The 24,160-nt window shown below is 41.1% G+C and overlaps 2 protein-coding genes across 10 annotated transcripts in view; both read right to left on the reverse strand.

Annotated features, from left to right (window-relative positions):
- sdk2b (sidekick cell adhesion molecule 2b) overlaps positions 1-24,160 on the reverse strand; it is a 300,705-nt gene that overhangs the window by 42,349 nt on the left and 234,196 nt on the right. For all 9 annotated transcript variants that reach the window (XM_082151846.1, XM_082151847.1, XM_082151845.1 and 6 more), the window contains exons 5-13: positions 11,909-12,042; positions 10,663-10,774; positions 9,537-9,727; positions 8,977-9,060; positions 7,806-8,000; positions 6,705-6,821; positions 4,791-4,958; positions 4,554-4,656; positions 718-894 (exon numbers count right to left, since the gene is read on the reverse strand). In XM_082151846.1, coding sequence (XP_082007972.1) covers positions 718-894; positions 4,554-4,656; positions 4,791-4,958; positions 6,705-6,821; positions 7,806-8,000; positions 8,977-9,060; positions 9,537-9,727; positions 10,663-10,774; positions 11,909-12,042 — 1,281 coding nt within the window. The remainder of the gene's footprint in view (positions 1-717; positions 895-4,553; positions 4,657-4,790; positions 4,959-6,704; positions 6,822-7,805; positions 8,001-8,976; positions 9,061-9,536; positions 9,728-10,662; positions 10,775-11,908; positions 12,043-24,160) is intronic.
- LOC309485641 (uncharacterized protein) lies at positions 20,161-23,299 on the reverse strand (the record flags this gene model as incomplete). Its single annotated transcript, XM_082152573.1, has 2 exons — positions 22,990-23,299; positions 20,161-22,811 (listed from the first exon to the last, which is right to left on the reverse strand). The coding sequence occupies exon 2, from the start codon at positions 22,603-22,605 to the stop codon at positions 20,161-20,163; it is 2,445 nt and encodes an 814-aa protein (XP_082008699.1). The 5' UTR covers positions 22,606-22,811; positions 22,990-23,299.

Consider the following 24,160-nt stretch of genomic DNA (forward strand, 5'->3'; position numbering starts at 1 on the left):
ATATGTTATTTCAGAAGAAGAAAGCGTGATATAGTCATTACTTTTCAGGGCCATTTAATGAGCACTCCATGAAGCATATCTAATATCTAAAGAGAACAAGTACATAAAAGGGTCATTCTATAAAACAGAGGTCAATGTGGATTGCCGTTTGGAACTATTCATGTCACATCTAGTATCTAGTTGACTAGTTTTAACAACATAATTTATTGTAGCATCAAGCTGCACTCCCTGTAAAAGCGACATATATATATATATATATATATATATATATATATATATATATATATATATATAAAATTCTTTATATATGACAGGAATACAAAATGAGTTTAAAACGAGAATGGCAATGTTTGACTGGAGAAACGTGGAAAGGAATGAGTTTAAAATGACTACATGATTATCAATCAATCATGAAAGTAAAACAAAAAAGAAAAATACAGGGTGAATCAAAACATGTTTGATGAAAAAAAAAAAAGAGAAATGAGATGAACAGAAAGAAAAAAATGAGAGCAGATAATAACTACTGTGCTATTAAATTAAAAAATGGAGGCAACGACACCAAAAAAAGAGACCGAATGAGTGCAGGTGATGAACAGGGATATTGAAAAACTGAATGAGGTACGATTCAGAGAACAGGAGAGAGAGCAAATCAAAAAGGAATGATCAGAAGAGATGAAGGACTGCGTAGGATGATGGGATAGCGTTTTCATCTCTGACCTCACGCGTAAGTGTGCGCTGCGGGAATCATTGCCGCCTACTGATGTCACTCTGCAGGTGTATGTGCCGATGTCACCTGACCAGGTCTGAGAGATGTGCAGCGTTCCATTGACATCCAGTCGCATTCGAGGCAGAGACTGAGGGAGGATCACCTGACCATCCTTCTCCCAAACAAACCTGAACGTACACACAAACAACAACACACAAGACCAATACTGTAAGTCATTTCAAGACCATTACATTGCATACGTTGATGTTTTTATACTGTCATTAAATTTCAGATAACATCAAATATATTGTATTTTCAATGTTAATTCTGCAATGTTAATGTTAATAGTGGTGCTTCCTAAAACCCTCTTTTTAAAATCTGTAAACAACTTAGAAATCACTAGAAACACCCTAGAAACCACCTAATAAAAGACCTAGAAACCACAACATTTAGTAAAACCCTTGCAACCACCCAGAATATTCTAGCATCCACCTAGTAACAGCCAAGCAACCACCCACAACATTCTATCATCCATCTAGTTACAGCCTAGCAACCATCCAGCACATCCAAGCAATCACCCAGTTCTAGCATCACTCTTGTAAAACTATAGCAACCACCAAGAATACTCTAGCATCCACTTAGAAACATCCAAGCAACCACCCACAACATTCTATCATCCATCTAGTTACAGCCTAGCAACCATCCAGCACATCCAAGCAATCACCCAGTTCTAGCATCACTCTTGTAAAACTATAGCAACCACCAAGAATACTCTAGCATCCACTTAGAAACATCCAAGCAACCACCCACAACATTCTAGCATTCATCTAATGGCCTAGCAACCATCCAGAACACCCAAACATTCACCAAATAACAACCTAGCAACCATCCACAACATCCTAGCAATCACCCAGAATGTTCTAGAATCCATCTAGTAACACCCTAGAAACCACCCAGTTCTAGCATCAATCTTGTTAAACTTTAGCAACCAGTTAGAGCCGATGGCTTCCTGGGCAGTGCTCCAACATGTAGTAAAGTTGCGCTCCTGGCAACCCAAGTTCAACTCCCGACCAAGTGTGCCACACAAGTCCTGAAAAGTGAAGCCAAAGCATTTTGATCGCCCCCTGGTGGCTGGATGCAGTATAGGTCTTAAACCCCGCCCTCTCCATGTAATCGAATGGAACACAAGCCAAACTAAAAAATCCAATTACATTTCAATAATTTTTTTTCCAAAGATGGTTTCTGTCGTTTTATGTAGTTCTCATCACACAGACCTGTGTTCAAGTGTTCGTCTTCCCAGTAAGTTTGTTTTTAGTAAGATGTCATGATCGACAGCTGTGCTTGCAATTGAGTCTGCAGGCGTTTGGGCAGGACCTTGATGCCGCGGCTCCATCTCAGGATTACCACTGCACAGACTCTGGCTCCAAATCATGTAATCTTCAACGACGGTTACTGGGATATTATGGCTTCATTTTTCTACAGAGGAAGGTAGCGGAGACGCGCTGACCATATTTTTTTACAGTCTATGGTCCCGACTCGTGGTCCTTTCCCGACCCCAACTTCCTCTCTCTTCCTCTCGACTTTGCTTCCTGTCCTCTCTCCAGCTATTCTATCTAAATAAAGACAAAAATACCAAAAATAAAAGCAACCAGCCATAAAACTCTAGCATCCGACTAGTAACGGCCTAGCAACCGACCAGAACAGTAACTAGGTGGATTATGAAAAACTTTTTTAGGACTGATGAATCACTACATACAGTATATTATAATTTCTGATGAAGTTTTTAAATACAAATTAAAGTTAAATAGAGAGTTTTGAAGAGAGAGAGAGAGAGAGAGAGAGAAAGAGAGGGAATAAAAATGATTTATTGTATCACAGTAAAGCAATCGTTCCTATGTGCCTCTGGTCTGACAAACGTATTTACCGTATAACACCTGTGTGTATGAAACAGTGTATTTAACTGAACAGATCTACATATTACATTCATCCAGGGAACATCCAAGGTCATCAGAAGCGTCTAACAGATGTGTCTAACCTCTGCGTAAATCGATAAGACCCTCTCGCACACACGCTGGAAACAGATACACATTCACAAACACTCGTGATTAATTGCATCATGGCCTGGCTTGTTTGAAATCCTTTTACTGCTGCTATCAATTACTGGTTCCATCCAAAACAATTACCCCTCCTTCTCATCCCTCATTCTTTACGAAATAAGCGAAATGCCTCCACGGGTGTTCGGAAAGGAGGTTACGGAGGACAGAAAGAAATGGAAGTGAAAGAGGGAGCCTGACATAACTGAATCAGCTGAAAAACAACTCTTAAAAGGTGCCACTAATTGAAGTTCAGGTGCTCATTGAGAGGAACTCTTTGGTAGTTTTCGGGTTTTCATTGAGAGTCTGAATCTTGCCTTCAAATCACGATGCCGGTCTACCGTAATGGAGGATGGTTGAGGCTGCTGACTTCCAATTGAGCGCACTGAGATTCAAGGGAGATTCAAAGGATTCTGGGGAACCATACGGGGGTTGTAAATGTTGAGATAATGTAATGGCTCATGATTTCACGCTGGTGAGGCATCATTAACACCAGATGATTTTATCCATTGGGATTTGAATAGTGTGAAACATAAGGCTTGCATCGCGATTGCTCATACTCAGGGGTCGCAAGCCACCATCCAAAACATCATAGCAACCACCCAGAACACTGTAGTATCTGCATAGTAACAGACTAGCACTCACTCTGAACACTTTAACATCCACCTAGTCATGGCCTAGTACCCACCCAGCACACACATAACCACCCAAACACTGTGACATTCACCTAGTAACACCCTAGGACCCAGAATACTCGTAAGCCTAAGTTGATCATAGAGACCATTGGTGGCAATGGTTCTACGATCAACTTAGGCTTACAATGCTTTTGGGAAACGCAGCCCAGAAAACTCTAGCATCCACCAAGTAACGCCCAAACAACCACCCAAAACTTTCTATAAACAACCTTGTAATGGCCTAGCAACCAACAAGAAGACTCTAATATCCACCAACTAATGCCTAGCAACCACCCAAAACATTCCATCATCCACCTAATAATGGCCTAGCAACCACCCAGAACTCTCTAGCATTCACCAAGTAATGTCCTAACAACCATCCAGAACACTCTAGCATCCACCTAGCAACAGCCTAGCAACCATCCAAAATATTAAATCATCCATCTAGTAATGGCTAGCAACCACCCAGAACATTCTATCATCCACCAAGTAACACCCTAACAACCATCCAGAACACTCTAGCATCTGCCTAGTAACGACCTAGCAACCACACAGAACACTCTAGCATCCTCCTAATAACGCCCTAGCAACCACCCAGAACACTCTAGCATCCACCAAGTAACACCCTAACAACCATCCAGAACACTTTAGCATCCACCTAGTAATGGCCTAGCAACTGCTAAAAACATTCACCTCGTTCACCTAGAAACAGTCTAGCAACCACCCAAAACATTCTATCATCCACCTAGTAACGGCCTAGCATCCACCCAGAACACTCTAGAATCTACCAAATAACTCCCTTACAACCATTTAGAACACTCTAGCATCCTAGTAACAGCCTAACAATTTCATAACAACACACAAAAAACAATTTAGTACCACTAAGCAACTACATAGCAATGTCCTTCATATAATAATGAAGGTCAAATATTTATATTTTTTTCAAAAAATGTGAACATGTAGCTGGTTCATATTTTTCCCCTCACCCACATGGCTTTAGTTACATTATCATAAAAGTAGTTAAAAAACATGTTCTGTGTTCACAATATTTCTTTGCAGTCGAGTGTATGTGGGCCGCACCTGACTGAGACGCTGGGGTCATGTGTCACACCACAGGTCATGGTGGCTTTTGTTCCTTTGATGACGCTCTGATCCTGAGGAGGATTAGTGATGCGTGTACGTGCTGTAATGTGGAACCAAGTAAATGCACATCAGTACATGCACAGGTGTATGACACAAACATGCAAACACACTTGAACATGGACGTCATCAAGTAAAAAGGTAGCCTCTCTGATCTATACACACAAACACACTCACCCCAGACCACGAGGTCGGCCGAGGCCTCGTCTATGCCACGGGAGTTGCTGGCCATGCAGGTGTAGGTGCCGGCGTCTGAAATGTGGGAGGGGCTTATGAGTAAACTTCCTGATTCCAGGAGAGTGAACCGGGGTAGCTGAACCGAACCGCTGGCCAGCACTCGTTCTCCTGCAGAGGTCACACACACACACCCAGGCAAAAATACATGTTATTAAAATAGCCAAAAATCTAATGGTAACGCACATCTGCTGTATATTAACAAACCAAGTTGCATGATGAACATAAAGCCTATGGAGAAAATATAAGGAATTTTATTTACATTTAATAAAAAAATGTAAAAAAAATAATGAGCTTTTAATTTTAATAAAAATTGGGGAATTTTTTGGGGGGTTTAAAAAAAAAAAAAAAAAAAAAAATTCAGTAAAAAGATCTGCACACGAAAATTGCCCAAAAGGCTCACAATATTTTATTGTCCAGTGGCCACAAATAAAGTGCAAAAGGTGTGCAAAACTTTTTCGGGTTTTCATTCTCTAAAAAAAAATAATAAAAAAAATAAAAAAAAATAATAATAATAATAATTATTATATATATATATATATATATATATATATATATTTAATTTAATATACATTTATTTTTTTATTATTATTTTTTTATTTTTTTACACATTCTGCTGTTAGTTTGAAGGTTATCAAAACCAAAATACAGATCTGGATTAAGCAGGAGATCTATGGATTTGTTATCAACAAAACTGAAAGAACACACAGACACTCTTATTTATATTTTATTGCTGAAGTATTTACCCTCATATCATTCTAGACCCATATGACTTTATTTGATTTGTGTGAACACAAATGGGGAATTATACAGGTTTTTTCTTTCCATGCAATTAGTCCCCATGGGCACTGAAAGGACACAAAAGCAGCATAAAAGTCAATATGACTCTAAATTCTAAATCTTTTGCAGTCATACGGTAGTTTTGTGTGAGAATTTGAATGTAATATAAGTCGTAATGCACCTGTAATCTTTCCTTTTCTTTCCGTTCAAGATTTGACTAGAATGATTCAGACATAAGTCTTTCAATTAAACCATGGCAAATCTAAAGATTTAAATAGAAAAAAAAATTCTTAAATTTGGGTATGCAACTCGCACAAAGCTTTTGTATTGTATCAGAGGACTTGGAATAAAGTGTGAGAGTCATATAGACAAGATTTTATGCTGATTTTGCACAAGCTTGACAGCCTTGGATCCCATTCATTATAATTGCACGGACAAGAGGGACCAAAATAATTCTTTAAAACGTCTATTGTGTTCCACAGAAAAAGTCATATGGGTTTGAAACAACAGAAGGGTGAGCAAACAATGGCAGAACTTCCATGTTTGGGTGAACTAATCCTTTAAAGCCACAAGCAGGCTTTGTTTCCTTTCCTTTTGCTCTGAAATAAATGTAAAGCACGGTTCTGGGGACGGACATGCTCCTCTAAATTTGCCGGTCTTCCATACAATTGTTTCCATACAGAATCATAATTTTGTGGCAACCAATAGCTTACATTTCAGATGGTTCTGGTTAAAGATGTATTTGCAGCTTCTACAATGATTTTTAATGAATAGTTTGGCTATTCAAGAAAGTTGTTCCTACCATGCTTAAGGATGTTTTAGTCACTCTGCTCACTATAAAACATACATTTACATAATTGTAGCCTGTGTCAAATCACACAATAATTTTATTGTCTGATGACATCTGCACAGTTTAAAATGTGAAGGCCGTATTGCAGCAAAATAGTGCAATATAGTGGCGAAAAAAATAACAAAGGAACAGAGAGGCACTGAGGTGAAGTGCAGCCTGGGAACTGACACTTTGTAGTTGTTCTTTGGTAATGCGTGAGTGTAGACTTTGAGGGATGTGTTCTTCACCTTTCTGCCAGGTGATGGCAGGACGGGGCGCTCCTGAGGTCTCACAGTGCAGGATAACTGACATGCCGTCAATCACAGTGCTGTCGGAAGGCCCTGCCGTGATGTTCGGCGCTATACCTGTGAGAGGAGCACACCAACTGCATGAGAAACAAAGACGTACAACGGCACACACGCGTTCAAACACTTCCTCGCATTCGTAAGCGCTGGGAAAATCACACAAAACTCGATTCGCGCGGATCAAAGCGTGGCTTAGAAACCAAACAAGTAAAGAAAACAACGCAATGAAAGCAGGTACGAAACGGAAAGTTGAACAACAGAAGAAAAACAATTCACTGGGAAATGTAGACAGGCATGATAAATTGGGATTTTGGAGGTGGGCGAACAAACAGTTCCTTACCATTTCCAGACTGGTTGATAAGGGAAAGCTAATACTCAAAGGGATAGTTCACCCAAAAATGTACTCCATGTCGTTCCAAACCTGTATGACTTACTTTCTTCAGCGTAACACAAAGTCAATGGGGTCCAACACTTTTTTCTAAATACTCATCGTTTGTTCTCCACATGAGAAAGTAAGCCATACTGGTTTGGAGTGACATAAATGTGAGGTAAATGATGACAAGATTTTCATTTTGGGTAAACAATCTCTTTAACTTCGGCACCGTCCACCCATACCCAATATCTGAGTTCATTGTAAGCAGAGGTAAATATCAGCTAGATTTGGTGTTTAGCGTTTTAGCGAGCTCTATGTGTCTCTGAGCGGCAAGATAAGCTCAGTCAGTTCTCTATAAAAGCCCTCTTTATCTCTCACTGTCTCTCTCTCTCTCTCTCTCTCTCTCTCGCGCTAACCCTTCCTCACAACAGGGTATTAATCACAGCCTTAGCACAGGCTGTGACAGAAAAGCACATCAGCGGCACAAGAGAGAATGAAGAAAGAAAAGCATTGTTGGCATGGCATTCAAAGCCTTTCTGACTGCAAGAGAAAGAGACAGACAGAGAGAGAAGCAGAGGAAATAAATGTCCACATGTATTTGTGCATCAGTGTATGAGAGTCATAAAGAGGAAAGGTGTAATCCAGAGAGAGGGGCGGATGGATGAACTCACTCGTAACTGCGAGGTAGGTGTTGGTCTGCACCTCTCCGGCCTGGTTGCGGGCGAAGCACTGGAACATTCCGGTGTCGTCAGGCAGAAGGCCGTTAACCTGGAGACTACCCCCTGCCAGCACTCTGTAGCGCGGGGTCTTCACGGGGCTTATGGGTACTGCGTCCTTATACCACACGATATCAGGCTGAGGGACACCTATAATATTTATTATTATAAATATAAAAGCATTACAATGTATTCATTTTTATTCTATTTAATTAATTATATAAAAAATTTTTTTAAATAATATTTAGTAAAAAAAAAATAATAAATTTAAAAACACATGTAAAAATCATAGACTGTAAAAAATAGGTAAAAATACATATATATATATATATATATATACACACACACATATACATATACATATATATATACACACACATATACACATACATATACATAAACATACACACATTGTATATTAGGGCTGCACAATATTGGAAAATTACATTGACATTGAGATATTTTTCTGCTGTAGATATTACGAAATGGAAACAATGAATGAATTGCTCTGTTTGAAAACAATTAATCATTCTAGAACAATTGTGGTGATTTTGTAGGGAAGTGCGTCTGTATAGAAAATAATAAACAAATTACAATCATAGGTAAATACAACAGAACAAAGAAATGAAACAGTGATATATATGTTTTTCAGGTACGTCTAACAATAAGGTACAGAAATGCAATAATCAAATGTAAAATAACACTGCATAAATTAAATATAATGAATGTTTGTTAAAGCTGCATTGACACAGATGGCAGCAGGAATACTGGGCTGGTGTCACTTTATGACCGAATGCAATGATGGTTTAAAATAGCTTGAATGTTTAAACTGACAGGACCTAAAACATGTGCATAATGCAGTTAATCTGATAATCACAAGCAAGAATCACGTGGTGCCAGACGCACATCTACATATATTTATTAATCTAAATTTTTTTGAACTATCTGCAATTCAAACTACTTTATGGAGTAGCTCCGCCCACAGTAGAGTCCCATTGATCAAAAATTATGTTCCATACAGCTGTATATTAAACCTCATGTTCTGATTGGCTGTGGGTGCTTTGTGCAGCATGTTCGCAGTCAGTAAGGAGAGATTTAGGTTAGGATGAGATTTCAGGTGTCTCACCTCTGGCCTGGCAGGGAATGTCCACCACTTTCTCCATCTCAGCTGTGATGTGTTTCTCTGGTTCCTTCACAAACTGAGGTGGTTCTGCGGAAGAGAGAGAGAGAAAGAGAGAGGGTTGTGACCTTCACATGTGCACTTCAAGATAAAAACACCACAGACAAACAGCACAGGAAGCAAGATTGAATCTTTTCAAATAAATAGGACTGTTGTTGGATTTTTGAGAACATCCTGTTCAAGCTTTTTGGTTATACTCTAACAACAGAGCATTACAATAGACACAGATATAGAAAAATGGCCTAAAATGAGACATTAGACATACATTGTAAATAGTGAAAAGTTGTATTTAAAATTACTATTCGCCTTAATAAAAGTCTTGTCTACTATATGTGTAACTTTTATTCAAAGCAGCTTATATATAGTATAGCTACATACTGTTCAAAAGTTTGGGGTTGGTCAAATTTTAGAATACAGTTCCATCATTAATGAATAACTACACAAGTACAAATGAGTAATGCATTATTAACACTCTAGTAACTACTATTAAGGGGGGGGGTTATTACCGAGCACATGCAGGTACGCTCCAGCGCTGACAGAGGGAACGCTACTGCTCCGGAGGACAGCTTCACACTCGTAGAAGCCAGAGTCACTGACCACCGGACTCAACACCGTCAGTCTACGGTTAAAATCACTCAGTCCGCTCCTCACCGGAACACCGTCCTTCTTCCAACTGATGCTCAGCTTTATTAATGGCCTGGTAGAGAATTAAAACGGGAGGGAAAGAGTCAGGGAGGGTAACTGTCAAGTCAACCATTAAAACTTTGGCTTGTCCTATTAATACAGTTAAAGACATGTTTTGCACTATCAAAGCACTATCTATGACGTTCTGTTGATTATCCCATTAAAATACTTTTGACTAGTCCCTCAAATTGAACATTACAATAGAGCATTTACCTTGGAAGTGTATGGGCTATGAAATTTCACACACTTAAAACACATATTTCTATGAAAGTAGAGCCACAGGAATTCAAAATTGTGTCCAAAATTTTAATCCACTCATGCCATGACCATTTAAAGACAGTAAACATTGTAGCTTCTGAATCGCACATGAGTATAGAGAAAGAGAGTTTATATGGATACAACATTGAAAATGTGACATTTTGTCCACCTAAAAACACAAATATTAGGCGAACAGTGTCATACATACAAACACAAAATACCATCATGGTAACTCTAAAATAAGAAGAAAAAAAACCAAACATTTATTTAACAACATAAGGTGTAATATAAAATCCTAATGTATGTAACCCAATAAAACGAAAAGAAAAACCATCAAAGTGAAGTGTCACACGACGCGGGAATTCTAGGAATGTCAATTTATGGGTTTTCACAGCAAATTATAAGATGACCTGTTCTTTTTCACTTCAAAAAACTGTACATTTAAGAGTAATTTAATATAATATTACATGAAATGCCAAATTATATCTATTACAGTTTTTCACCGTATAGAATAAGGGAACTTACCGTTTAACCACCTAATTTTCTTTAGAGTCTGTACTTCACAAGAAATAATTACAGAAAAGTGTCGAGAAAAGAATAAAAATTATGATAGACTTCAACCCACTGCTCGTCCTGTAATTAAAATCATTTTCCTTTCATTCAAACTGTGAAGGAATCAGAGGTCGTCACCTAGCATTGGCCACACACTCCATAGTGACCTCGGAGGTGCCGGAGATGACGCTGGTGTTCCTCGGCGGAATCACAATGGTGGGAGCGATGGGGTCTGCAGGACCACCAACATCTACAGCAGAGGAGAAATGTGTGTTATGACACACAGGTAAAAGACATTATCGAGTGAGTGTTTTTAATAGAACTCTGATCTGTCATCTTCAGGTGTGAGTGTGTCCAGATGTAGGAAGTGCCAGCCGATGTATTGTACCTGTTACAGAAAGTGTGACAGGTTTGTGTTTGGAACAGGAACTTATATCTCTGCTCTCCTGGCGGCTACGCTAGTGTGTGGGAGAGCGTGTGTGTGTGTGTGTGTGTGTGTGTGTGCGGAGTTCTGTCAGAGACAGTCTTCTGTAAAGCCCTGAAACTCAACTACAGCTTCTGGGAAGGACTGTCCTCTAGACAAACACACACACACACACACACACAAACACACACGCACACACACACACACACAACCCCCCCCGCTATCTCTAATCTGTTGCCGCAATATTCTTTAGTTCCTCCTGTTTTTGACTCAAAAATATCATATCCTGGTTTGCAGAGAGAATTTGATACACCAACACTCTTACAAAGTACAATCCATAACTGTCAATATTCTCGCTCTGGAATTTCAGAGAAACTGTGAGAGTAAAAAAACAAAGCGCTGTCACCGAAGACAAATATGTATTTGTCTATAGCCTGTTGTTCACAGATTTATATGTTCATATAAACCGGCATGTTATCGAAAATGGAAAGCCAAGACTCATGGAGCGGATAGACAAAAATGTTGTATTTACTTTCATTTTTTCACATAGAAATGAGAAAGATTGAGAACAGAAGTATGCTTCTGTATATACATTTGAATATGCTTGAAGTATATTTAAACTTTCACTGTATTATAAAGGTCAGATTTAGAATGGCAGTTAAAAAAAATAAAAAATAATATATATTAACATTATATATTAAATATATCTAAAAGACTAAAATTAAGCGTATGTGTGGGTGTGTATAGAATAATAATAAAAAAAAAATATATATATATATATATATATATATATATATACACACACACACATGCATATATATATATATATATATATATATATTAAAAATATATATATTTTATTCTATACACACCCACACATACGCTTAATTTGAGTCTTTAGAAAGAAGTTCTAACCTTGTAACCTTGTGCATGTGTGTGTCCAAATTTCTACAGACTTACTTTCTACAGACAGCGTTATGGGCTGGCCGGTCTTGTTTTCTCCGTTCTTGTCATTTACGGCTTGGACATAGTATCTTCCAGCATCTGGAGCCACGGTGGACAGGATGACCAGCGTATTGTCCAGAGTAATGGCTCTGTGAGAAAACAACAAGCAGAATCACGGTCAGAAATCTGCAGCTGTCAGACATCACACTCAAGCCGTGATTTATAACACTGCATCAGTAATATCACCGCAATCTACACACCAAATGTTCAGTGCCGCGCTTGAAAAGCTGGTATTTACATGAACATTTCCCGACGGATGTTTCAGAGCCACTGCGGAGCGCTAATTCACTGCCATCTCGTTACGCATATTCATTTACACAAAGACAAATGTCTTAAAAAACATGACAGAATTTGCAATGTTTCTTTTGTTGATGTTGTTGTTTTTCATATTCATTGACACTCTGACTCATCCAGATGAACAAAGAAACTTAATTTCTCCATCTGTCATTTACCCTCCAGATTAAAAACCCCATAAGATGACTTTGCTCCATAAATATCACAGAAACTTCTTCATGGCGTCAGGGACATGCAACAGCTGCTGTGATATAAGACATTTTTCCAGAAAAACTGAAATATTATTACCATTACTGTATCTTCCATCCTTTTCATCCTTTCATTAAGCCCTTGAAAAGTTCAAGTAGCATACTTTGAAATATACGTGCTAAATAAAGACTTAACGAGAATAGGAAATATTTAATGGAAACCAGAAATGTCATATATCTAATATAGTTTATTTGTTTTTGTTATCTATAATATTTCTGGTTTCCATTAAGTATTCCCTTTGTTAGCATAAGAGACTAAAACAGTAAGAAAGTCTTTCAAACAGTGTGTAGATGTGTATGTATGTGTATTGTATACAGAATATGTATACAAATTAACAAAACCTTTTACCCTTTACGTCATTTAAAATACCTATTAAAATAAAACAACTTGTTTCTCATTGATCATTTCTCATCTTTAGCAGTACGTTCATGCATCTCACTTTGAATAAGCAGCCCTCTTTCCACCGACCGCCCTGTTGTCTACTGGGCCGAGTCCTGACACTTACCCCATGGAGTCCCAATTACTGTGCCTCCTTTGTTTACAATCAATGTTTTCTCATTATGACTATGTGCTGGACAATTGAGGAAGAATTGTTGGTTCTGCGTGGCTGCCCTCGACCCGTCTCACACACCCACAGTCTCTGAACTGGCACCCCTGCCCGAGTCCTCTGGGGTCTGAATGCTAATAAGAATCTGTCCGTCTCACAGCAGGAATACCAAACGTGTGCCGGAGCCTCAGAGCCGCTATCCCACAAGGTTGCAGATGCGTACTGATAAAGTCAGCATATTCTGAGGCAAAACTAACAGAACTTTAACTTATCTTTCTTTCTCTCTTGGCTTTACTAGTCCAAAAGAACAATCAATAGGCCTGTAATTGTATACTGTATATTCTTATACTACACCCTTAGATCTATTGAGTCTGTATAGATAAACCTTAGCAAACAACAACATGCAATAACTATAACATAACTGTTATTGAAGTTTTAAGTCACTATACTTTGGAGTGCCCTTCACAAGACACCATATCTTCCTTATATCGTAATCTACTTCAACCTTTTTTTTTTTTTTTTTTATCCTTTCCATCAAACCGCTGTAGTTCTTTTGCACTGTCCAAAACATAACTATTTCTTTAGGTTCAAACCTCTATCGATCCATCAGTTTTCTGAGGCCACTGTAGTTGAGGTCAACGAGAAACAGCATTTGCAAGTAGAATGAATCTTTTACAACAATTTCAGGGAAATGTAAATGTTGATTTTTAAATGTAGTGTAAGCTAATTATGTTAATGTTTCAACACTATTAACGCAACTCAATCAGGCCATGCTTCTTTTTTGCGCATACAATGGGTGCGGATTATTTAAATGAGGAATATTGTGAGGTGTACGTTCCTAGAATAAAACTCAAGACTACAATCGAGATGTTCCAGTGAGTTCAGAGACAGTGCGCACTCATAGAGAATAACTTCCTTTGGAGTGACTTTGTGCTTTGTAACTTTGCAGACCTTTTTCATGCTCAAACAGCAACATTGCACACTAAAGAAAGATAATAATGTATATATATATATATATATATATATATATATAGGACCATTTTCATGTTCTGAATTAGCTGTTTTTTTAATATTCATTTTAATTTTAGTTGAAGTAATTTTGTTTTATATTTCTATTTTTCTTATTTATAATTTTACTTCAACTTTTTGAAAGTTGAAAAGTTGAATTTTTAAAACGATTTTTTTTTTTTTTTCTTTTTTTTTTTACAATAACAACCATGAAACACATTGAGCCGTGGTGCTCATGAGGCCGACATGAGTTTAAGTCCAGTATGCTTCATGTCAACAGTACATCACATTTTCGCATCGTTTATTAACTGTTCCCCACTTTCCTTCCAATAAAAGCTGTAATGATGGCAATACAAACAGCCAAATAACATACAATGTGTGCACAGTGTTGCAGCTTTTAGCAAGCCAAATCATCAACAAAACAACTCAAATACAAATATTCATGAGTATCTGCACATTCAAAAAAACTAAAATGTAGTCCTAAAGCCCTGATTATAACAATCCAAACACTCCAACACTTTCAATAAAGATAAAACACATAAAATATTGAAATTACTGATTACTGCTAATTTAATTACCGCTACGAATTTCAACAGCACAGATTGGTTTATTAAAAAGCAAAAAGCCTCATCCCATTCCTACACGTCGCCTGAAGATAAACCTTAACAACAGCACGATAAAGACATTATGCTCTAGCGCAGCTGGCTGTCACAGGATATTACATCAACCTCTTGAAATGATTAATGACTGCTGTATGATTAGAGCAGCTCAACATAGAGGGATGACATAAGAGCGGATGATTGATTTTAATATCTCCTCGTTCACACACTTGGTCTCAAATTTCTCCCGTTTTCGGCCCACTATGCATCGTTCCAGACGGATAAGGGGCCGGTTAATAAGGGCGAGCGGCTGTGGTGTGATGATCTGTAGTGAATATTTCACTCTGCCTGGGTCCTGGTGCGCCAGGTGTCAGGAAGAGAGCCACACTGCTGCTGAATTATGGATTGAAGTGAGCGGCCCAAGACTGCAAATTAATCTCAGGTGATTCCCTAAACCTGAGCACATAAAATGAGAATAAAGACACATCTAGCAGACCGAGCAACTAATGAGGCAGTGAAGAACACACACACACATTTATATGCACAATGCACATACATTGTTATTTCCTCTCTCTCTCTCTCTCTCTCTCTCTCTCTCTCACACACACACTAATATATGATCTACATGCAAGCACCAAATTCCTGACTGACAGTGCACACATGATAAAGGTCATGCATACACATTATCGTAGATGTCCCACAAAACTCATAAATATTGCACATATATACATATTTCTGAAAGGCACAGATGAATATAAAATAAGATGAAGTCCATGAACCCGTTTTATGTGGTGGCAACATATGGCAATTATTATCAACTTTATTTATAAATGCCAAAGGACATGTAACCCAGACACACATAAGGAATTCTGACATATCATAAAAAATATTCAAGTAACCCCTAATGAAGGGTGCATATACAGTGCATGGTGATAAAATAAACCGGAATGGTGCTTTTCTTTTCTTTTTTTTATTTATGGGGGGATTTCAACAAACATAATTGTGCTATGGACAAGAATGATAAATCAAATCATACAAGTTGGCTATTGAGGAAAAATATTCCTTTACTCTTCTGATTGATTCCATGATATCAGAACATCATATAGACAGTGTGCAATTAGACATTTGCACACATTTTTTGTAAATAATTCAAAACAGTTACTTCTTTTGCACCTATTTCAGTTTTTTCCTGCCTTTCTCTCTCTCTGAGTTTGTGTGTATTCCAACATGTGTTTGTGAAAAGATTTCATGGAATCAGCCATCAGTGACCGTTTCTTGTCGAATCAGAGCTGAGAAATTAGAATCACTGTTGAGTTGTGTTTTCTGATCAAAGGTATTTACCACATTCACTTACTGCGATCCCACATTTAAGTCTGCTAAAGAATGCTGTTCTGAGAGAATTCATACAAGTATGTGTGCATAAACCATAGAGTCTGTAGGTCAGTCTCAAAATCTAGTGAACTGCCAAGACAGCGTTACAAGGCAACACATTCACTCTCAATGCAAAGGCTGTTCCAAAAAGTAGGTATCATAAATATGCATCGTATTAATCATTAGAGCAGAAGGCATTACCAGAATGCACAGATAGATAAGTTAATTACAAGAATCTGTTATGATGGTGCAAGGAGATGAACCCAAATGCAGACAGTATTCAAGTGAACTACGTTTATTACAGAAACAAACACAGGGAAAACAAAACCCACGAGGAGGCAAAACAAGACAGGATCGACAACACGACTAGACTAAGACTCAGACAGAAAACTGAACAATAAACTAACAGCTAAGACAGGATCAAACTCTTCACAAGACTTTCAACAGGTTACTCACGGTTGGTTTCACAATGATTGACAATGAATGACAATGAACCGGCACAGGACAGCAAACACAAGGGGATTAAATAGGGAGAAACTAATGAGGGAAACAGGCGACAAGGGTTAAGCAATGATGACTAAACAAGGGTAACAAGTGGGCGGGGTTACGTGACAAGACAACGCAAGCACACAGCCCAAACAAATGGCCATGTGCTTACACATAAAACATGGGTCTGTCATGATCCTGCCTCAAGACCAGGGAAAATTAAAGACTAGATGGCAGAATCATGACAGAATCACTGTGATTTTTTTATGTTTTTGAAAAAAGTATACTATGTTTACCAAGGCTGCACTGGAGTAAAAACAGTAATACTGTGAAATATTACTACATTTTAAGAAATAACTCTTATTATATGGAAACCATGATGCGTGATGCTTTGATTCTTTAGATTCTTTGATTAATAGATTTATTCAGAACTCGTAAGAAATGTTTTGCAACATTTTAAAAGTATTTACTCTAACTTTTGATCAATTTAATGTGTCCTTGCTGAATAAAAGTATTCATTTATTTCTTTCAAGTGACCCCATCTTAGTGACCCCAAACTTTTGAACAATAGTGCACTTTCATTTAATCCTGACAAGTACATATAAAAAAATAATTAAAAAATAATTACATTAATTAAAACAAAATCACTATTTAACCAAATATTATATGTGTGCAATCATTGGTATACATGCAGCTCTCTGGAATACTTGATTCTGATGGATAAATCATTATATAGTCAAATATTTGTGTACAATGACCACTAAACTGCATAAATGACCATAGACCCAGCAAAAAGACGGATGTGCTAGCCCTCGTAGCACAGCAAAACAGCCCCTAAATCAATATTCCATCTCCATAACATAAATTACATAAATACCCTTGTTTTAAGTGGGATAATGGGTTTAATTGCAAAACATACCCCTTCAGACCAGTTGTAGATGCCTCACTTATTAAGAGACTGATCGTTTAGCAAATTTTTACCAGAAACCACAGTGGATTTCAAATCAGTCAAATCTGTCAGAAGGGAGCTTCCTAGAAACTAGACAGTAAGGGGCCGTTCACACAGAGTGCGTTATTCTTTACTTTTTCATTGTTTGCTAGACGGGTATGATCGTTACACTCATGTCTCGCACTTAAGTGCTGCGTTTTTAGGACGACGGGTCTAGTTGAAAGTATTTCAGCTTTTACACGCAGCGCCGCTCAATGACAGTTCCAAAACAGTGGACCTATCAGAAGACCCCGGAGGCGGGGCAAGTATTGCAAGTACTTTTGTTTACAATAGCAAGTTGCCATGGCAACTGTTTTGTTTGACAGCGTCGGAGGATGGGGCAAACACAAACAGATCTCTGTCCTGTCGTTCTCTGAACAGCGACCCAGTTTTTATAAAGGGTTTACTATATCATCACCTCTCAAAAGTGTGTCTTGAGACACTCGCGTTCTGCGCTGAGCTTTTATAAAAAGCGATTTTAGACACTAAGAAGCATTATGCGTGAACGGCCCCTAAGACAGCTGGTTTTGTGAGCTTGTGTGCGCCAGTGTTGGTATGTGTGTGTTTGCTGACCCACTATAACAGTTATGTACACAATGCCGAATGGAATGGCATTTGTCAGTGCAGTGCTTTTTTGACTCTCTCCGGGGAGCAACAGGGTCCGCAGTCGATGACCTCTATTATACTTAGACAAATACACACGGCACAAGCCACAGTCCCTTTAGAGGGAATAAGATCTCGAGTGAATATCACACGCACACAGGCATGGCAAATATATCTGGGAACACTTACTAATACTGACAGAACACACACACACACACACAAGATCTAGCGCACACACAAATCACAAGCTGAATACAGGTGGTCAAATAAAACTGACAAAAAGAGTATGCTTGAATTTTCCAGGGAAATGACCAGGAATGGAAAACCAGGAGTAGAAGAACACGTTGTGCACACATATGAGAGCAACACACCTGTCTAACAAATAAAAGCTAATGCTATTGCTGCAGCCAGTTTCTCCAGTTTTGTGATGCAGAAAAACAGAAGTAGCCCCTCTGGTGCCATAAGCATCTGTTGAAAGGAAATCCTTTCTGACACTAGTCAAATATATTCAGGCCTCAAATAAAACCTCAATTTTACCACCCACTAACAGGAACCTGAGCCAGCCCATGTGTCTTAAGCGTTTAGCATAACCATCCTTATTGCTAAACTGCTGTAAGCCTTATATGTCAATGAAAAATAGATGCAATGCTAGTTTGGATCAAATCTGCTCTGGCTCTATGACCTTTAACATCTGGTCAGGAATGATAGCATTAATATTACAATCTATTTTCCGTATGATTCAGTCAAATAACTCCACACTGACGATGATAAATGCACAAACATTCTGAATACATATTCCGATTGTGTACGCGTTTTTAAAGAGCAAAGATTTTTCACAGCATTTTGCTTACATCAACATATTGCTTTTTCAGATGCAGATGGTTAAATTGCACATTTCGTGTAGATGCATGACTAAGGGGTTGTGAAGCATTTTTTGAGGGAGAAAAGAGATTATTTTTAGGAATGCACATACATCTATATGCAGGCGGGTAAAGAGACTCATGACCTGCATTTTGTGCTCCTCTGTGCTATTGTCGGAGGGAATCGGTTTATTAAATTACTGTAAGAATTATTCAAATGAATTTTCAGTAAGCACTTCCTATATCCCCAGAATAGAAAAGAATGCAAATTTGTTCAGAATATGATTAAATACAGGAATAGTCTAACATGTAAGCATCCTTTTTTCAGATTAAAGCTTGAACCAAAACATGGACCTTAATAAGAAAATTACATGCATATAAACACAGATGCAGATATTTAATCACACTACAATTATGCTATCAAATCTATAATACAGCGTTATAAATATAATCTCTTTATAATCTGCATACTATAGACATGCTGTCACCTGTGTCCTGTCATCACTAATACAAACTTTGCCCTGGAAATAATGCCTTTAGATAGATAGATAGATAGATAGATAGATAGATAGATAGATAGATAGATAGATAGATAGATAGATAGATAGATAGATAGATAGATAACATATATACAATAATAATTACTGGAAATTACTGTACTGTAAAAAAAGAAAAGTTGACTTAACTTAAAATTATAAGGCAACTTGCTGCACAGATTTTTTGAGTTGACTCAACCAAAACATCTCTATAGTTGAGAGCTCAAAAAATCGTCTCGGGTTACGACTGTAACCCTTGTTCCCCGAGAAGGGAACGAGACACTGCGTCGTCGTCGTGACGACACTATGGGAACGCCCTCAGCGTAACGCATCTGAAGCATGAATGAAATCTGTCCAATCCTGATTGGTGCTGCGTCATGACGTAGTAGATGACGGCATAACCGGAAGATACAAAGGGACGCCGGCACAAACACACGTTAGCTCCTTTGCGATGAAGCACGCGCTCTGCCCGTGATAGGTGTGGCGACGAGACGCAGTGTCTCGTTCCCTTCTCGGGGAACAAGGGTTACAGTCGTAACCCGAGACGTTCCCCTTCGAGGGAACTCGCACTGCGTCGTCGTCGTGACGACACTATGGGAACGCAATGCCCACTATGCCACACCGTAAGCACGCCACCCTAGTGTGAAGCTGGGAGACCAGGCACACTTAGGACGCGATCACTCTGGCGCCAGGCGTCACAGGGAGTTGCAGACTATAAAATCTTATGAAGGTGTGTGGAGTGGCCCACCCAGCCGCTTCGCAAATATCTTGAAGCGAGGCTCCAGAAAGGAGGGCTACCGAGGAGGCCATGCTCCTGGTAGAATTAGCCCTCACAGCTATAGGTGAAGGCAGACTGCGCACCTGATAAGCCATGGCTATAGCCTGAACAATCCAATTACTGATTGTCTGCTTGGATGCAGGCAGCCCTTTCTTGGGTGAACCAAAGCACACCAACAACTGGTCTGACTTCCTCCACTGAGAGGACCTCTCAAGGTACACTCTCAGGGCTCTGACCGGGCAGAGCAGGTGAAGTCTCCCCTCTTCCGCCGTCACGTGAGGTGGAGGATGGAATGCCTGAAGAACCACTGACCGTGCCACATTAAATGGCACCTTGGGCACATAGCCCGGTCTAGGGTGTAAGATGGCCTTAACTCCGCCAGGGGCAAACTCCAGGCAAGTTGGCATTATAGCCAAGGCCTGGAGATCCCCCACTCTCCTCAGAGAGGTGATAGCAAGGAGAAAGGCCACCTTAAGGGTCAGGTTCTTTGCCTCAGCCGACTCCAGTGGCTCGAAGGGGGCCTCAGCCAACCCTTCAAGTACCACCGCCAGGTCCCAGGTTGGAACTCTGGAGCGAGCCGCAGGCCTCATCCTCCGAGCCCCACGGAGGAAACGTACAACCAGATGGTGCTTCCCCAAAGGCCCCTCACCTATAGGCGAGTGGAAAGCCGCAATGGCAGCCACATACACCTTAAGTGTGGACGGGGTAAGACCGGCGGAGAAACGATCTTGGAGGAACTCCAGCACTGAAGCCACTGGGCAGTTAACTGGGTCCACCTCACGCTCTCTACACCAAGTGGAAAACACATTCCACTTCAGGCTGTACAGTCTCCTGGTAGAAGGAGCCCTGGAGCTGAGTAGGGTCTCGACAACATCTGCTGACAGGCCAGCCTCTAGGTACCGAGCCCCCTCAGGGGCCAGACCCAGAGGTTCCACAGCTCTGGCCGGGGGTGAAATATTGTGCCCCCTGCCTGCGACAGCAGATCTCTCCTCAGAGGGACCTGCCACGGAAGGCCGTCCAGCAGTGCTACAATGTCCGAGAACCATACTCGGGTCGGCCAGCGGGGTGCTACTAAAAGTAGGCTGATCCCCTCCCGGCGGACTCGCTCCAAGACTCCCGGGAGCAGAACGATCGGGGGAAATACGTACAGACGCAGCCTTGGCCACGTCTGCATCATGGCGTCCAGCCCCAGCGGAGCTGGATGCCTGAGAGAGAACCACAGTGGACAGTGGGACGTCTCTTGAGACGCGAACAGATCCACTTCCACTGGGCCGAATCTCACGCACATGGCTTCCACCACCTCTGGGTGGAGTCGCCACTCCCCGGGCCTCAGCCCCCGCCTCGACAGGACGTCTGCTCCCTGATTTTGGTCCCCGGGGACGTACATCGCTCTGAGAGACGACAGTTTCCCCTGGGACCACAGAAGGATCTGGTGTGCCAGTCTGCATAGAGGGCGCGACCTCAGACCCCCCTGATGATTCAGATACGCGACTACAGAAGTGTTGTCCGAGCGTATCAGGACATGGTGGCCGCGGAGGTCTGGGAAAAAGCTCCTCAGAGCTTTGTAGACCGCCAGCATTTCCAGGCAGTTGATGTGCCAGGAAGAGTGCCGGGTCTCCCACAGACCTCTCGCAAAGCGGCCGTCCATGACCGCGCCCCAACCAAGTGAGGGAGGCATCTGTTGAAACGGTTTTCCGGCAACATGATGCTCCCAGCACCGGTCCCTGGGACAGGAACCAAGGTTTCCTCCATATGACGAGAGAACGAAGGCATTTGCGCGTTACCCTGATCATACGGAACGGATTTCCCCTCGGGGAAAACCCCTTGGCTCTCAACCACCACTGTAGGGGTCTCATGTGTAGCAGGCCAAAGGTATGACGTTGGACGCTGCTGCCATGAGCCCCAGCAGTCTCTGAAACTGCTTCACAGTGAGGTTGTGGCCTAGCTTCACTCTGGAGACCATCGCCCGTATGAATTCCACCCGTGCAGGAGACATTTGTGCCCGCATCGTCGTGGAGTCCCATACCACTCCCAGGAACATAGTCCTCTGGGAGGGCGTCAACACGCTTTTCTTTGTGTTGAGTCTCAGCCCCAAGCACCTGATATGGGCTAGAACGACATCTCGATGCCGAACTGCCATATCGTACGACTTGGCTAATATTAGCCAGTCGTCGATGTAATTGAGTACACGAATGCCCTGGAGTCTCAGCGGAGCCAGCGCTGCATCCATGCACTTGGTGAAGGTGCAAGGGGAAAGAGCTAGGCCAAAGGGAAGAACCCGATATTGGTACGCTTCGCCCCCGAAAGCGAACCTCAGGAACTTCCTGTGACATGGAAGGATGGAAATATGGAAGTATGCGTCCTTCAGATCTATCGTGACGAACCAGTCCTCGAACTGGATCTGACTCACGATGGCTGGAATTGTGAGCATCTTGAACCTGAATCTCCTCAGAGAACGATTCAAGTGCCTGAGATCTATTATTGGACGCAACCCCCCATCCTTCTTGGGAACTATGAAGTACCGGCTGTAGAACCCGGACTCCCTGTCTGGCAGAGGAACATGTTCTATGACCTCCTTGACCAACAGGGATTGAACTTCCTGTTCCATAACCCGAACCTGCTCTGAGCCGACCACAGTCCAGACCACCCCGTTGAACTTCGGGGGAGGGGAGCTGAACTGCAGTCTGTAACCCAGCTCTACAGTACGCAGGGCCCACACAGATATATTCGGAAGCATGACCATGCGCCGAGATAATCTACTAAGGGAACCAGCCTCTCAAGGCTGGCCTCGGGTGTCAACCGAGCCTCATTCCCGACCCCCTGAAGCGGCTGACCGGCAGGGAGCAGTCGAGAATGATTTTCGGTGTGCGGACGCGTTCGCTGCCCAGCCGCAGGTCTTTCTAGAGGCGGCTGGAGCGGCGTGCGTGCGCGGGAAATCAGTGTGGCCCGAAGCGTACTGGACGGCGGGAACACAGCACTGATTTCCTGAGAGCTCCGGGGGGAGGCGACCTCGATCGCTCCACCCCGGGGGGGGACAGCTCTGAGTGGTCCGGCCACAGCTAGGACCACCTGGCAGAAGCCTTCTTTGCCTAAAGGACGGTCCTCAGATCGACCTTAGGCTCAGAAGGCTTGCCGCAAGAGCGCCGTCTCCTTTGCCAGGCTCCCTCGGGAGGGGCGCGGGAGGCGACACTCTTTTTGCACCTGTCGGTGCGAGGCTCAACATTTTAATTCCTCAAAATTAAATGCAGCCAAAAACACTAGATAAGTGAAACGGTGGTAGGCTGAATTAAAATATATAACTTCTCAAAGTCAGATAATATTCCATCATTTTAATTCCATTAAGAATTAAATGCAGCCATAATCACCAGACAATACTGTTTGTTTAGTTTAATATTTATTTAAACGGTTTCGTAATCTACGTGCTGCCTCGGCAACGCGAGATTCGAGCCGTCGGTCACAATATATCGGCTTTCATCCCTCGAGAAGAAAGTCAACAATTGCGAGGTTGAAACATCCGACAGCGCACGGCTTTTTTCTATGCACGCGCGCCGAGATATTTCTCAATGAACACTGCCAGCCCCCTCAGGAGCTGACTGTGAATGCCTCGCACCCAAACAGTATTATTTCACAGATCGTGTGTGTCCCTTTTATAGCAGACTCGTAATCTACGCGCTGCCTCGGCAAATGCGAGATTCGAGTCGTTCACAATATATTTGGCTTTCATCTCTCGAGAAGAAAGCCAACGGGCGCGAGGCTGAAACACCCGGAACGCACGGCTGTGTGCGTCAAGATATTTCTCAATGAACACACAGCCAGCACCCTCAGGAGCTGACTGTGCATGCCTCGCACCCACACAGAATCTTTAATGCAGAATAGCCCCGTAATCTA

This window comes from Leuciscus leuciscus, assembly GCF_965113295.1.
Source record: "Leuciscus leuciscus genome assembly, chromosome: 21".
Classification (NCBI taxonomy): domain Eukaryota; kingdom Metazoa; phylum Chordata; class Actinopteri; order Cypriniformes; family Leuciscidae; genus Leuciscus; species Leuciscus leuciscus.